We start from the raw sequence: 17,059 nt of genomic DNA on the forward strand, positions 1-17,059 counted from the left end.
TTATTTCTTTTTGCTTTTGCTACAGACATAACCTTCGCGTTAGTTACTTGTCAACCACCGAAGGCAGGTCAATGTCCTTTAACAGGTGACAATCCTCTGGATTATTTCTGATTCCACCCAAAAATCCTAGGTCCTAAAGAACACTAAAAAGAGAAACTCTGGCATCTCTGAAATGCATGCTGACTTTAGACAAGTTACTCATGATTACTGAGGGCTTTACTCTGAGCTCCTTACCTGAGCTACAAAGGAAAGAATAAAGCAAGGAAAAAACAATTCATGGCATTTATTTTAGAATGGAAGTTCATCTCAGAAAGACTTAAAAATATTTCAAATAATAAACAAAAAGGTTCATCTTGAGACCTATCAGAAGTTCTCTAATCTTTCTAAATGCTTCTTAATTTCTGGAAAGTAAAATGATTCTCACATATCACACTAAAGGGAAAGATGCATTTATCAGAAGAGAAATAAAATAGTGACAGATTTGGCTATAGAATAATCTTAAATATTTTTTCCTCTTGATGTGGAGAACAAAATGCTTGCAGTGTGTGCTTTTGTAATTCAAGATGAAAACAAAAGGAAATGCAATTTTAAGTTAACAAAAGTAATAGATGTATATCATACTTTATATTTTTTCCCAAGAATCTCTACTGTTCCATACCAGTAGATATATTGTACATTTTATGGAAGAGAAATCTGATAATAAGTTAAGACTCACTATCTGTTTTCCACGATGAGTGTCCAGGTTATGCCTGATTTCATGCCAATACCCCTTCTAGCATAGAGTCTTTCCTCGGGAAATAGATCTGGTGAAAATGGATCACAGAAGCCCATCTACTTTTTTGGCACCTTCCCTCCTCCCCCATTACAAAATCGCATCAGGTTCCTAGGACATGTATGAGTAAGAAAATATGTTGGCAATTCTACGAAACAGAAGAAAAGGCAAGAGAGCATCACCTACCCTAAGAACCCAGCATGTGAACTGAGAAAGAGTTCACACTGAAGTCAACTGCTGTTATAGCCATATGTTCAAATCGTGCCTTTTTGAGCCTTTGTCCCTCATTTTTCACCACGGCCAGAATTTGGAAATGCTAAACCTTCCTTTACTCCAGGGAGTATTTGCCTACTCTTTATCCCTTCTCCCTCCTTCTTTAATAAAAGAGCCTTGGCATTGTGTCCAGCTGAAAAACTACACTTCCTAGCTTCCCTTGCAGAAAGAAGTGGCCAGTGACATGTAAGGAGAAATGGCTGGGTGGAGTTTCTGGGAATGCCCTATTGTCTTTCTTTCCTGCTTGAAAAGAGGAACTGGCAGCCTGGGCAAAAACAGTCTCTGAAAGGAAAGGAAGAAAAAAAAATCACAGGGAGCTTTTCTTAATGTTCTGGAAACACTGGACCAACATCAACAACTGCCTACCTCCAGACTGTTTATAAATGAGAAAAAATAGAGCCTCATCAGTTTAAACAACAGTAGCTAGGTTTCTTGCCTAGCAGATAAAGCCCATCCTTAACTGAAGGAACAGGCTTTGCTTGGGATCAAAGTCTAGAAAAAGTTCCTGACCAGGATCAGTGCCTCAGACAGTGGGGACGATCAGCCATGTAGCAGCGATGGTATTACTGAAGCTTTTATGGGGGCAATTGTGCTGTGGCAGCAAGAAGTAACGTCTCCTTAGGAAAGCCAGTGTTGGATTGGCTATAAAAGCTACTCCAAAGGCTCAGTGCTGTTAGAACTCTTTTCAACTCTTTGTTGTGAAGGATGTTTTACAGACATGGAAACATGAAGTCTTGTTTGACAAATATGAAGGTGGAAATCAACTGCAAATATACCTACTACGGACCTATTTAAGGGTTATTTATGGATTGAAAGAAGGAATGGATGGACGGAAGGGTGGCTTGCACTCATTTTGCTTCACAACTACTTTATGACTCTTGTCAATTCTAAACTGCTTGGTACTAGTTGTGTCAAAATCCTTACTCTCATGTGAGGAATGAACAATTTTCCTATTAATTATCTTACTCTTCTGTGAGGAATGAATAATTTGCTTATTAATTATTTTCCTACCAAGAACCTGGAGTTATTATAATATAATAAAAGTGGCCCAGGCCCAAAAGGATATTAAAATATACTAAAATGAAATAGACAATCATTAAGTTTCAATGTAATTTTTTTCATTTTTTAAGTTGTGGTAAATATACATTATGTAAAACCAAACCATTTTTAAATGTATAGTCAATGGCGTTAACTACATTTCACATTGTTCTGGAACCATTACCACCATCCATCTTCAAACTGAAACTCCATCCATTAAACACCAATTCCCCAGTCCTTCCTCCCTTTAGCCCCTGGCAACCAGCATTCTACTTTCTATCTCTCTATGACTGAACTCATACAATATTTGTCCTTTTGTGTGATTGGTTTATTTCACTTAGCATGGTGTCTTTGAGGCTGATTAATGTTGTAGCATGTGCCAGAATTTCCTTCCTACTTCCTCCATTGTATGTATACACCACATTTTAGTTATCTGTTCATTCTTCAATAAATACTGGGTTGCTTCTACCTTTTGGCTACTGTGAATAATGCTACTATTCTTTTTTTTTTAAAGATAAAGCTTTATCAAATGTCAAGGCATGGTTTTATGATAGAAAAAATGTTTGTCAGAATCAGAAACTATGGAGGGAAAGCCACATTTAGATGAAAAGCAAATTTAGAGGTTTGGTTCTGAACTATAGATTTCACTGGGTACATTCTGGAGAGGCTGGGGCAGGAGATAATTAAGACATATAGGAAAAGAGGTTCTGAGGAGAAATAGGTGTCAAAGATAACCTAGTCTTCAAAAAGAGAAGGTACCTGAAAACTTTCTCTCTTAAAGTCCACAAAGTGATCTAGAACAGCCCATTCATTGATTGACCTGTGTGTACAACAGATTCGATGTAAACACTAAGTTTAAAGCAGAGCACTGTAGCTGTCCCACAATGGCAGAGTAAAAAAAAAAGATGTATAAAGCTTAAAAATGCTAAAAGTTTTTCCAACCAATAGTATTTAGTGAAAGAACTAGACAGCATTAAGTTGTGGTTTGTATCTTTCCACTTTTCTCAGATCACAGTCACCTGTTCCACAAGAGAGAGCTTACTAAACTGACAGCACTCTATTAACCTATCTTCAAATACACTCTTCTTTATGATTTGCCTCTCAAATCAGAATATCGGGGAATCAGGAAGCCATATACTCTATGTATCTCTTTTCTGAAAAATGTAGGTTGTCTACTGGCCCCAAACACCCTAATAATAGGAATAAAGATTCCTCTTAAGAATCATAAAAACATATAAACAAAATTTCCCAACCTATGTTATTAAACAGAAATAAATAACTTGAAGGCAATGTTCTATGGCCAGGAAAATATCACACATATTTTATAACCTTGAAAAATCAGACTTTCATACTCCCTCAGGCTGTGCTGATGTTTTTAATCTGGCTGAAGAATACTTCAACTTTATTTCCTCCACAGGCTCCAGGATGTCCCGGATTTTTAAGGAAAATCAATTGGCACGTGAATATTTATTGAGCATCTACCACATTAGGTGACCAAAGATCTGAAGGCACAGATTTCCTGAGGAGCTTATATTTCTGTGTCTTTTAAGTGATGTCTAAGGTGCAGGGTGCTACATGTGTAGCAAAGTGGATGCACATACAGAGACCAACAGACACTGCCCACAGGCCTCCTCGGGCTGTCCAATCACAGGTACCTTTGCAGCCGCGTGAGGTGAGGCTCCTTGGTCCAAAAGCAGGAGGGCCACTTTCTGATTATCGTAATGTGCAGCTACGTGCAGTGGAGTTAGCCCGCTCTGAAAACACGTGCAGAAACAACAACCAGTGTCAAAAGTGTCTTAACATCAGAGGCTTATATTTAGGAGATGGGATTAGTGTGGGTTCAACACAGAGTGTAAGTTACATTCCGCTTTCCACAATGCTTGGACCCCAGCGTTCACCTCCTGTTTCCAAAGTGATCTTCATCCTATGCGACTTAACTCGGGACTAGTCATAATTTAGGTGGCTGGTGGTGAAGTAGCAAGTGCTTGTTTTGCTACCATGGAAGGGGCCTGCTACAAGGTGGTCAGCCTCATACCTTCCCAGCAGCATCTGGAGATGCACTTTTCTGTAGCAGGAGATTGGCTACTTCCAGCTTCCCATATTTTGCGGCCACATGGAGGGGAGTAAATCCTTTCTGGAAACAGAAACATAAAAATAATGACCAAGAGAAATGAAACAAAGGTATCGCTTTCTTGGAACCAATGAATTATTCTCACAATGAAGCACAGTTAAGTCTGTATTTAAAGACCAACACTGGAAGACAACAGCTAGAATCCCCTTATCAACAAGGATGAACAGTATTTAATCTTTCTCTCTCTGTTGACTGAGTCACAACATGCCACTAATTCTGGGACTAATCAGGCATCTGACCAGGATGAAGGTGGAGAGCTAGATCTGGGACTTATTCTAGAGCTATTTTGGGATTTCACATTTTGGGAAGAATATGTTACTGGGTCCCAATTTGGATTTGGAAGGCTTGGGAAAATCCAGGACAAGTCTGGACCTCCCATATTCCCACATGACTAGACTGGAGCCTTCTCTTCTCCTATTTCTGCATGTATACACATATCTTTATGCTCCAGGCCTCAGGGGTAGGAGTCAGAGAATCATGCATCTTAACCACAAAAGGTGAACTGAATAATAACACATGGTTCTATCCCAGTAAGTTTGCAAGAGCTGGGTACTGAGAGTTGAGTAGTTGCTCTCCCTTGCTACCTGCTCCTACAAGGACATGGGTATCCACCAGTCAGTCACTATGCACAGTTATGGAGGTCCCCAAGCATGAGTCAGCAACTGGAGGGTCATCAACACATTTGACCTCATGAGACTAAAGCCAACTAGAGCCAACGGGCAGCTGGCATGGTGGAAGGGAAGCGTACTCAAAACCTCATCACTCATTACTCTGTTTTACATATTAAATGAAATCCAGGGACTTTTCAACTCAGCTCTACTTAAGAGCCTGAAGAGTCACAGGGGGCAAAAGTTGGAGGTAGTCATCATTTATTCGGATAGTTTTCCAAGTATTTCTAATTATTGTAATTATCTTATGCATTGATCACACTTCTCTGCATCCAAATAAGGGAGTGAAGCACTGATTTCTAGTTTTCTAAGACATGCCATAGGCCAATTCATCTTTCTATCACACTTGCTAGGTTTACGTAGTATCACCAAAAAGTGAGCTCTGAATTTGCAGTCTGTACCCACAAAGCAACTGAGTGGTAGATTATTGTTCTAAGGCATCAGAGTTGAGATTTTAAAAATTAAACCATTAATCATACAAGACAACAGCAACAAAAGAACACCAAACAAAAATAATCCAAGAAAAATTCACCTCCTGATTTGAAAGTGGTTTATATACTTGGCCTTAGCAGGAGAGATCTACGGCTGTGTTTTTAAGTCACCATTTAAATCTATCAAATAATGTGCAAGAAACATTGTAATCTAGATATCATTGATGGTTCTTTGGAAGATAATGCACTGAGAAACATAAGACAAACAAACATACCCCAAACTACCCTGCCTCACTCCATGGCTTTGTTTAAATTTGTTTAAAAAAATGTTTTTTAATGTTTATTTATTTTTGACACAGAGAGAGAGAGACACACACAGCATGACCTGGGAAGGGGCAGAGAGACGGGAGATACAGAATCCGAAGCAGGCTCCAGACTCTGAGCTGCCAGCACAGAGCCCAACGCGGGGCTCAAACCCACAGACTGTGAGATCATGACCTGAGCCAAAGTCGGACGCTCAACCGACTGAGCCACCCAGGTACCCCTTATTTTTTTAATGTTTATTTATTTTTGAGAGAGAGAGAGAGAGAGAGAGAGAGGCACAGAATGTGAGCAGGGGAGGAGCAAAGAGAGGGAGACAGAATCAGAAGCAGGCTCCAGGCCCCGAGCTGTCAGCACAGAGCCTGATGTGGGGCTCGAACCCATGGACCACGAGATCATGAACTGAGCTGAAGGTGGACGCTCAACCGACTGAGCCACAAGGCACCCCTCCATGGTTTTGCTGACCATGTTAAGGGCTATCCTGGGATCCCAAGGATAGATGCTGTTGTACCACTCGTGTACCTATTACCATGCTGGGAATTGTAAGGAGGATGGATCTGGGGGGACACAACAGGATTCCAAGACTCACTTTCATACCTTTGTTGTTATAGATAAAGATGCGCCATGATCCAAAAGGAATGCAGCTACGTCCTCATGCCCCTCGCGGGCCGAAAGGTGGAGTGGGGTATACCCAGAAGTTGTGGCTGCATTTGGAGATGCTCCTTGCTGCAACAGCTGTTGTACTATATCTGCCTTCCCCAATCGGGCAGAAATGTGGAGTGGGGTCTGGTCATCCTAAATGACAAGGTTGAAATACAAGGCTGATTAGCTGAGAACACAATGGTGACGTTGTGAAACATTCAGCAAACTTTGCTTGGTATCAGAGGCTACTGTAGATTCTTTGCTTCATTGCTAAAAAAATCCCATTTATCTTTTTCTTTAACATTTAGTAAGGGGGAGATGGTGGATCTAAACACCTTAAATACCCTTTGAGTAACCTATTAGTATGAAAAGTGTGAAAGGCAGTTCTATCTATAAATTATCCTCACTACCACCTGCCATATTTTATTAAAATTTTATCCCCTAATGATTCCTTTTTTGGGGAGGTAAGGGAATTTATCCTACTAAAACTGGGAAAGGTATTATACCTCACCAGTTATTGTGCCCTCATATGGAATGAATTATTTTTTTTTTAATTTTTTTTTAACGTTTATTTATTTTTGGGACAGAGAGACAGAGCATGAACGGGGGAGGGGCAGAGAGAGAGGGAGACACAGAATCAGAAGCAGGCGCCAGGCTCTGAGCCATTAGCCCAGAGCCCGACGCGGGGCTCGAACTCACGGGCCGTGAGATCGTGACCTGAGCTGAAGTCGGACGCTCAACCGACTGAGCCACCCAGGCGCCCCTGGAATGAATTATTTTATTGGCGCCACCTTGTCATAGTCCAAAGCACAGAGGCCGGGTATAGGGTTGTCCAGGTATAACTGCACAACTTGGCTAGTAAAGACTCCTAGCCAAGAAGGCTGAAAGGCAGCCAACCCTCTGCTTGTCAAGGTGTACATCCTGGCATGAGCTGTATCTGCCTAGGAAAGGCCCCTTATTACAATTCACTCCCAGGCATGAGGCACTATATCTTGCACCTTGAGGATTTTATCCCCAAATGGGAGAGGCATCTTTTCCTAGTTTGCCCAAAGATGCCTTGTGGTGGTCATCCAAAGAGAAATCCTCTATTCGAGTGTGAAAAAATTCAGGTAAGTACTTTAAATAGGGAAGCTAGAGAGAAGAGGTTGGAGCACAGGAGACTGCTCTGAAAAGCTAAGGAGGATGAGAGTCAAGGTCAAAGCAAGAGGGTCTATGTAAGAAGTATAAGAGGAATTGGTGGAGCCATAGGAAGAAGAATACTGAAAACAGAAAAAAGATAATTGTCACAGAAAAATTTCCTGTAATTCTGCTACTGCCACGAGCACCACTAAACATGGGCTGAGCACCTACATGTCCCAAGCTCTGTTCTAAGTACTCCACCTACATGAATTCATTAATCATCACGACAATCTTACCACTTGTAACTGTTAGTATTTCCATTTTCTATATGAAGAAACTAGAAAAATAAATGTGCCACAGAGATAGATATTCATTAACTCGCTCAAACACTATATAGCTAGTAAATGGAGGACCAAGGTTCAAACCCAGGCATTCTGGCTGAGAAAGAAAGGTTCTTAATCACAATACATACTGCCTCCTTAATGAAACAATAACTATAAATTCTATGCTCAATTTCAGCTGTGAGTGAAACCTTTTCCTAGATACAATGCTTGATATGTCACTAACAACACTCAGAAAATGTGAGGTTTCTTGTAATCCATGGTAGAGTACAGCTTTTCTTATTTATTCTACTTTACTGATTAAGCAGACTGAACCACTGTCTCCAGATCAGGGGTATGAAAACTACAATCCAGGGGCCAAATCCAGTTCCACCTGTGTTTGTAAACCAAGTTTTATTGGAACATGGACACGTCCATTTGCTTATGTAGGATTGCCTATCACTGCTTCTGTTCCAGAATGTCAGAGTCGAGCAGCTATGACAGAGATGGTGCATCTGTTAAAGCCTACAATATATACTAACAGGCTCTTTACAGAAAAAGTTTGCTGACCTCTGTCTCCAGATCCTCTGTAAAATCCACCAACTGGCACCACAGTACATTGGACACCCAAAGCTTGTGTCTGCTGCTGTTATAACCTTTAGGCTCATCTGCAGATCTTATGCTTACAATGATTTAGTTGTGTTTGTTCCCACACTACTATTTTGTACTAGTTACATTGCTACTTTGTGCTATATTTGCACTAATTACTTTAATTAAACAATCGCACAATATGTTAGCAGGTAAAATATGAATCTGAAAGGGAAAGATTAATTTTCCCCTAAGAAGACTAGTTTAAAAGCTTTGGAAAGCTTTGACAGAAGTTGATAAAAAACAACTGTGGTCAAATTAGATATGGGTGAGACAACTAAATATTTTGGGGGGATGTTATAAAAGTCTAGACATATTTTGTATACAAATTGCTTCATATATGTCTCAGTTTTCTCACTACTTAACCTGAAACTAGAAACTGCAGACCATTTATATACTGAAGGTTAAATTAAATGATTAAGGCATTTACATATTTATTTACAATCCATGACCTGAACTGCCATTTTGATAACCAGACCAACTACCTATCTCAATAGTGAAAGAAAAGTGGGTTTCTTCTGGGAGCTAAGCCAGGAAAACGAAGCATTCAGTCTCAACCCAGACATTCTTCTATGCAAAGGCAAATCCCTAAAGCCACTCCAATTTGAGTCTGAGGGTTTATAACATCTCAAGTTGTGAAGAAAAGGTAAAACCTTCCTTTTTCCTTTTATGGCTGTGACAGGTGACATATAAGTCAACCAAAAGAGTTCAATTATGCTTCCAAATTATGCCTGTTCTAGAAGCTTTGCACATGAGCCCTTCTCTATGGAGTGTGAAGAATTCTGGATCAAGTCTAGGTTTGATTCCAAAATCTGTTAGAGGCTAGCAATGTGCCAAGGATGCAAAGTTCTTGTTCTATTTAATTTTGTAAAATAATTGAATGGACAAATGTGTAGGGAAGGATTTTTTTTTTTTTACAATATCACTTGGATAGATACTTTTGTCATGACTCTATAAGAGTATCCCTGAAAGAGAGCATGCAGGTGTTTAAAGGTTTTAATAAAATCAAGGGTAGTTTTTATCCTCAAGAGCAAAGGCTTTCCTGTGTCACACATACCTTGGCTTTAGCTTCTACCTGAGCGCCGTCTTGCACCAGATACCTCACGACTTCAGCTTGGCCAGATCGAGCTGCCATGTGCAGTGCTGTTTCTCCTCTCTGGGGAACATGAGCCAAAGGTAATTAATGGAAGCTCTGAAGAAGGGTGGCATATTTTATTTGCATAATGCTTATGATGTAGGGTGTTTTTCTTTTTTAAGTAAAAAATAGCCCCAAGCACTTCCTTATTGAAAATGAGGAAAGATCGGAAATGAAATACACAAGAATTTCACAGCAACCTGACTCCTGATGGAAGGGATTGGAGTAACCCTTGGGGAGCCTGGTCTCCAGCAGTGTCAGAAGTGCTGCTCAGTGTGGCCTCCTCCCAGCTTGAAAGGTGAATACTCCCAGGAGCCAAGCAAGAGGGGAGATGAGTGAGTGGGGCAGGAGGGGAGTGCTCAACTAGACAGCCCGACGCCTTGCCCAAGGGAGGCTGCTGCTCCTTGGCATCTGCAGACCACTTCAGTAGTTGTGCCAGATGCCAGCCATATCATGCCACACCTTCCTATTTTTCAAAAGCTGGCAGTTTGGCTGTTTGTATATACTTCTTAAACCTTGACCACAAAATCAGAATTGCAAACAGAACAAAACAGAAATCCTATGTTGCCAGGGCAATATAGACACACCTGAGGGCCAGACTTTGCTGTTGGCTGTTGGTTTGCATTCTGTGATTTAGCTCAGCAGACCAGTATTCTGGTCTTTGGACATTATCCCATGGGGCCATTTTCTTGGCCACTGGACTCCTCCACCCTGACCACTTCCCTCATTGTCACCAGAGAGAGTTTAATTCAGATTATCTATTCATTTATTTCATTAAAAATGTAAACAATATAGAAAACATGGATAGACAAAAAGAAACAAAAGGTCATAAAGAGCAAATATATTCTCCCACACAAGTGATATCCACCTAAAAATTCCTTTTATAAATTGAGCATTGCTTTACAGGACATCCACCTCCATGGAAGGATACACAAGGACATATTTCGCATGTAACTTGTTACTATGCTTACTAGAAAGGCATTGGAGATATAGTTTACCAGATCATCCAGGGTTCTCTTTATGAAGGGAAACATTCTCTCTCTCTCTCTGGCGTTAGGAACAGGAAAGATGATATTTCTGCTCAGAAGCTGGTCTGTTCCTATCTTGTGGATGTGTTCATTTGGGCTGTTAGAAGACAGAGCCTTCCTGGAGGCCCACCCTCAGGGTGAGTGTGCAGGACCTTATGGCTTGCCCTTTCTGTGCCAGAAAGTGGTTTATTTGATTTTTACTGCTTTGGTGCTCATGAGTCCAAGTAGTGTTGTTATGCTTATGGTCTGGTATGCTAATATTATTATGAAGACAAACTTAAAATCCTATAAAACAATGTCAAATGCCACATGTAGATCTAGAGTGATAAGTCACTTAGAGAGTGATATTTACTCTGAAATGAGCAATTATTAATATGGGACAACAATACCATCTGATAATCTATGAACATGGGTTTGTTATAACCATGGGTTTGCTATAACATGGTCAAGCTCACTAAAGAGAAGAATTACTTTGGATTTACTTGAAATTACAATAATGATCATTTGAAGTGCCTCCTCAACATGAAACACTTCTTTAAATGCTTCTATTGTAAATTCTTCCCCTCCACAAAAGCTATTTTTTAAAGCATAACATCTGGTAGTAACATATCTGCAAATTTAATGCACACAACCTGTAAGTCCTAACAATTTGTGGCCAGCTGGTGATTGAATGGATCTTGCCTTTGAAGTAAAGGAAACCACAGGTATTCTCAAATTTTGTCCTTCTAAGTAGTCACATTATATAGTAATGAATTTAATTACAATAAAAAATAAGTAAATAAGAGCAATTTTTACCAGTTTATTAAATACTCATAATTGGACATTCTTTGTTAAAAGGATACTTACCACATTGGTCGTGTTTGGTGAGGCTCCATGATGCATTAGTTGTGATACGATATTTACATGCCCCATGAAGGCAGCAACATGGATTGGGGTAAGGCCCGACTAGGAAGAAAAGAGGGAAATAGTGGTTTGTGAGCTTATCATAAAAAGGTTTTGTCTGCCTGCCTCCCTGTCTGCCCTCCATGCACCCACCCATTCATTCATCCATCCCACACTCATCTTAACATAACCACTCAAGTGATCAGATCAGAAGACGTCAGGACATTGCCCACTATGTCAGATTCTATAAGATAAATGTATTAATACATAATAATCATTTCCTTAAAGCAGGTTCAGTGATTATGAAGGACCTATGTCATATCTGCTAAAGAATGATTTCAAACATTCTAATAAAGAGCTATGAAAAAAAAATTAGAAATGACCTGAAGTTTTTCCCCCTTTGCTACCAAACCTTTCTTATCCATATAACTATGTGTGTGTGTGTGGGGGGGGGGGGGGGGGGGGGGGGGTAGGTGCATGTATGATTACATACATACTATTAAAAATCTGACTTTCTGGGGGCGCCTGGGTGGCGCAGTCGGTTAAGCGTCCGACTTCAGCCAGGTCACGATCTCGCGGTCCGTGAGTTCGAGCCCCGCGTCAGGCTCTGGGCTGATGGCTCGGAGCCTGGAGCCTGTTTCCGATTCTGTGTCTCCCTCTCTCTCTGCCCCTCCCCCGTTCATGCTCTGTCTCTCTCTGTCCCAAAAATAAATAAAAAATGTTGAAAAAAAAATCTGACTTTCTGGGGCGCCTGGGTGGCTCAGTCGGTTAAGCGTCCGACTTCGGCTCAGGTCATGATCTCACGGCCCGTGAGTTCGAGCCCCGTGTCGGCTCTGTGCTGACAGCTCAGAGCCTGGAGCCTATTTCCGATTCTGTGTCTCCCTCTCTCTCTGACCCTCCCCTGTTCATGCTCTGTCTCTCTCTGTCTCACAAATAAATAAACGTTAAAAAAAAAATTAAAAAAAAAAAGCTGACTTTCATTTCAGATCCTATTTTGGCCTTTAAAAATGATTCCGATGAACTTAGAGTCAACTGATTCCATTGTACACAAAAGAGCATGGTACTTAACACAAGGCCAACCCTCTAATAAATGAGCAGATCACATTGTTTTAATCACTTAATTTTAACTTTATGAATATTACAAATTAAGGTGATATAATTAAAGCAAATAATACAATGATTACTAGACAAGACTTTAAATTTTGTTTGTCCCAAATCCTACACACACACACCCTTATGCTTATTATATGAAATGATGCCATTTTGAATTTTTTAGAATTTAATTCCACGTACAGCATGAGCACCATAACTTGGTAAAAATGCTTAATATGGTTAGAAATAGCTAATGTATTTTAAAAAGAGAATGAGAAGGAGATCCAGTCTCAACAGGAATTTGAGAAATGTCAAAAAAATATGTGAAAGAAATTCTGTCTAATAAAAGTGAAGTAAAAGGCAGAAGAGAAAACTTCTGGTTGGCCAGGCTTCAAATAATGGGGACTGAGGAAAATGAGAACTGTGTTAAAAATTGGACACCTTTTTCCATCAGTAGGGGGAGTCCTTAGAACATGTACAAGGCATGTTCTCATCTTGGTCTGCCTTGCCTTTTAAAGCTCTGAGGAGTACAGGGCTGGCAGAGGATCCTTTCCAGTTGCTGACATCTCTGGATACTTAATCAAACACCAGTCAAAAATATTTTATTTTGGAGCCCATTCTGATCTTTAAAAATGGTTGCCATATACTGAGAATAAGCTTTTAAAATAACAGGTCCCTACCATAAAGACATGGGAGTGACAAAAGAGCAAATCAGTATTAATATTTTCAACCATTTAATAACGTTAAATTTGTAAGTGTTACAAATCAAGGCAAATATTTGAAGATAAGAAACTAGGCTAGATCTCAAATTTTATATCTGCTTCAAATGCTACAGTCTTTATTGATGCATTCAGCAGACCTTTACTGAATGGCCTATACCATGTTGCAGGCATCTATAGACCCATCAGACTCAGGCCTGCCTTGATGGAGCCTGCACTTTCTGGGGAGGGGGAGTGGCTAGGTCATAAGTGAAGCATCCAGATAAGTGCTTTAACAGAAACAGGCACAGGGAGAGGTGCTTCGAGGAGGACCTCCTAGACGAGGCCAAGGGCTTCCTAGTGAGTGGCCCTAGATTCGTCCTGAAGAGTGTACAGGATTAGCCAAGATAGCAAACTGGGGGTGACACATGGAGGGTACAGAGATAGGAGGGGAATGAAAGGGTATCCAGTCCCAGAAAATGCTGTGGCTGGAATCTATGGAGAGCAGAGTGCTGGGGGCGGGACAGGCTGGGGAGTCTGGAGTGGTAGATGCCAGGCGTGCTTAGCACTGATCCTGGTGGAACGTTTCTCTGAGTTCTGTGTCAGTTTTACAAGAGAAATCTAGAGTTGTCCTTTACTAACTTCAGCAACTCTGTGTTTTCTTAATTCTGAGTTTTTAGAGAGAGTAATGCTCAGTTTACAAACACTGAGGGGTGGTGTTATATAAGGTTTCTCAACCTTGGCACATCTGACGTTTTGAGCCAGATAATCTTTGTTGTAGAAGGCTGGCCTGAACATTGTGAAATATTTAGTAGCATCTGGCCTCTAGCCACTAGACACCAGGAGCACCATCCACTTGTCAGAACTAAAAATACCTCCAGACATTTTCACATGCCTCCTGGGGGACAAAATCGCCCCCATCTGAGAAGCACCGCATTACAGAATTTCAAGTAAATTATGCTTTCAGTGGTGGCGCCACTCACCCCTGAGCACAAAGCGTGTGTTCTGAATGATGTGTTTATACTCATTCCCCCTCATACCTGTCTGCTTCCCTCTGACCTTGCAGCACCTTGGGTGAAGGCTTCAGAAAGTAGTGGCAACCATATACACAGCAAAACTAGCTGTTGAGAATGGCCTGGGACTCCAGCTGTGAAGACCATCCCCTCATGACCCAGGGAACCCTAGAAATCCCACTCCCCTCACCTCGGTTACGGCTTGGATGGATGCACCGTGTTTCAGAAGGAGTTCCATGACTTTAATCCGATTCTTCTTGCAGGCAATATGAAGAGGGGTAAAGCCATTCTGAAAGGGACAAAGACAGAAGTACATTACTGCCTTCCATTGAAATCCAGTTCCACTGCGTGTGGTAAATGTGTTGCAAAATGAAGTTCTGTAAAGACTTGGAAGTGAGCAGAAACAATGAGGGGTTAACAGAATGCAGATTCTTTTCTGGAAGTGTAGGTAGTCTAGCTGCTCCTAGAAATCTGAAGTACCTTGCTGATCATGAACAGGAAGTGAATTTTTGTCATGGTCTCAGTAGCTAAGGCAAAACAGTCATGCATTTTTTAAGATTATTTTATTTTGGAATTTTCTCTTCTAAATAATGTGTCCCTCCCTTCTCCATCCCATTTCAAACACAGACTAAAAACAGCTGGGCCCAAACGTTTGTCCTCACAGCCAAAACTTTGCCAATACTATTCAGACTTCAACTATAAGACCAGTTCTAGAATGTTTTCATCCCAGGGGCATCTGGGTGGCTCAGTCGGTTAAGCATCTGACTTCGGCTCAGGTCATGATCTCACAGCTCATGAGTTTGAACCCCTCGTCAGGCTCTGTGCTGACAGCTCAGAGCCTGGATCTTGCTTCAGACTTTGTTTCTCCTTCTCTCTCTGCCCCTCCCCCACTCATGCTCTATCTCTCTCTGTCTCTCAAAAATAAATAAATGTTAGAAAAATTAAAAAAAAAAAAAGATTATTTAGAATGTTTTCATCCCTTCCATTTTTAAATTTCAAGTAGGTACTTAGTCCAAGGAAACAGGAAGTGAAACAACCCAACATTATTCGGATCATTTGGTTTAATATTTAATCTAATAAAGGAATCTGCTTTTTAACATATTACCTACCAATTTGTACTGCCTGATAATTGAGACCATGGAGCATTTTTCAGCCACCATAGGGAAGTATAAAATATCAGGGTCCACTATAAAAGCTTAGGTCAAAGTCACTATAGGTGCTTCCATACCCACTGTGAGACCATTTACCTGGCCAGAGTCCATTCCAGGATGACTGGCTACAATCTCTACATGTTGTGAAATCTTTAGAGTCAGAGGAAAATGAGAGTGAATGTCCACACCCTGTTTTAAGGCTTTTTTTTTTTTGTTGTATGGAAAAATGAGTCATGATTAATAATTTCTTTTCCTCCCTTCTCAGAATGCAAAGATATGTTTGATATACCGGGCAGGTCAACAGCTCTTGAAATGCTGTTGTGGTAAAAGTTTTTCGAGTGACGAAGACGGTGGAGCTGCCTGGGGTCAAGAGTGCTCTTCAGTCCTCATCTTTCCTGCCCACTGGTCCTGAGCCCACAGAGGACCAGAGGTGCCATGGATTCATTCAGACAGGGAGATAGCACCAGTTGGAACGGAGCAGTGACCCTTTCCAAATCAGTTGATCAGATGATAGCCTTTACCTCAAAACTGCTAGTAAACTCACATGTTTCCCCTAATATTTGGTGACTGATTTTTTCCTAAACATGGGTACTTATTCTGAACTAAACTTAAACAGCTTACCAAATTAGGTTTATTTATTTTTCCAAAGACAACACACACCATCTTGTTATGAAAATAAAACTATAGCACAGCTAAGCATTAAAATAATGGATCATCTTAGGAGTTAAGACTACAAATCAGACCCAAATTTTCATTTTTATCACTAGGAAAAGGAGATGACAGGCAATGTGTTAACTTACATGGTAAACATAACACAAAATTTCAGCTCACAAATTCCTAGACCTCTGATGCTGAAGATAAAGTTTTTTGACCATTTTGCTTTATGTTTAGATCTCAGGAAAAAATTTTAATTCACATAATTATAACTTTACCTTCAGTAAGATTGGTTTGACCAGCTCAGTCTTTTTTTTATACTTACATGGTCTTTGGGTCTTGTTTATTGTAAAAGATTCACCAGTGTGGCTATAAAGAGAATGATTTAGCCCTATCAGCCTTGTTCATGTCAGAAATAGGTTGTTTCTTTAAAAGATATTTGAAAAAGTTGATAGGAAGTACATTTTATTTAACTAGACCGTCCGTTTTTATCTCGTCAAAGTAATCCCTTCACATGCAGAAGTAGCAACTGTCAGCAAGACAACACAGGCTGGACCTGTTGACTGAGCTACTCACCAGGGCTTTGGCATTGGGGTTAGCTTTCTTGTCCAAGAGAACCTTGGCGACCTTGTAATGGCCACAGTGGGCAGCCACATGCAGGGCAGTCAGGTAGTCATTGGTGACGTCATCTACGGGCACGTTATGCTGGAGGAGAAGCTGGACACAGTTTAAGTGATCCCCTTGTGTGGCCATGTGCAATGGAGACAGTCCATTCTGAAACACATAAGAAAATCAGTTGTTTTACCTTTTAAACACAAATGTGCCAAACACGAAATACAATACAACCATGAAAAGATGAAAACTCTGTTTCTCACACAGAAATACTTTCACCTTTTTTTTTTAAGATTTATTTTTATTTTTATTTTTATTAGCAATCTCCACACCAGCATGGGGCTCAAACTCACAACCCCAGATCAAGAGTGGCTCTACCAACAGAGCCAGCCAGGTGCCCCTACCTTCCCCTTTATGCTTTTTTGTTTTAA

At 40.5% G+C, this 17,059-nt stretch overlaps 1 protein-coding gene across 1 annotated transcript in view; it reads right to left on the reverse strand.

The window, feature by feature from the left end:
* The window catches only part of ANK3 (ankyrin 3), a 335,879-nt gene that overhangs the window by 146,064 nt on the left and 172,756 nt on the right, over positions 1–17,059 (reverse strand). Inside the window, exons 10-16 of the mRNA XM_042907474.1 lie at positions 16,593–16,790; positions 14,402–14,500; positions 11,373–11,471; positions 9,421–9,519; positions 6,232–6,429; positions 4,119–4,217; positions 3,739–3,837 (exon numbers count right to left, since the gene is read on the reverse strand). Of these exons, the coding sequence (XP_042763408.1) occupies positions 3,739–3,837; positions 4,119–4,217; positions 6,232–6,429; positions 9,421–9,519; positions 11,373–11,471; positions 14,402–14,500; positions 16,593–16,790 (891 nt within the window). The remainder of the gene's footprint in view (positions 1–3,738; positions 3,838–4,118; positions 4,218–6,231; positions 6,430–9,420; positions 9,520–11,372; positions 11,472–14,401; positions 14,501–16,592; positions 16,791–17,059) is intronic.

This window comes from Panthera leo, chromosome D2 (genome assembly GCF_018350215.1).
Source record: "Panthera leo isolate Ple1 chromosome D2, P.leo_Ple1_pat1.1, whole genome shotgun sequence".
Classification (NCBI taxonomy): Eukaryota; Metazoa; Chordata; class Mammalia; order Carnivora; family Felidae; genus Panthera; species Panthera leo.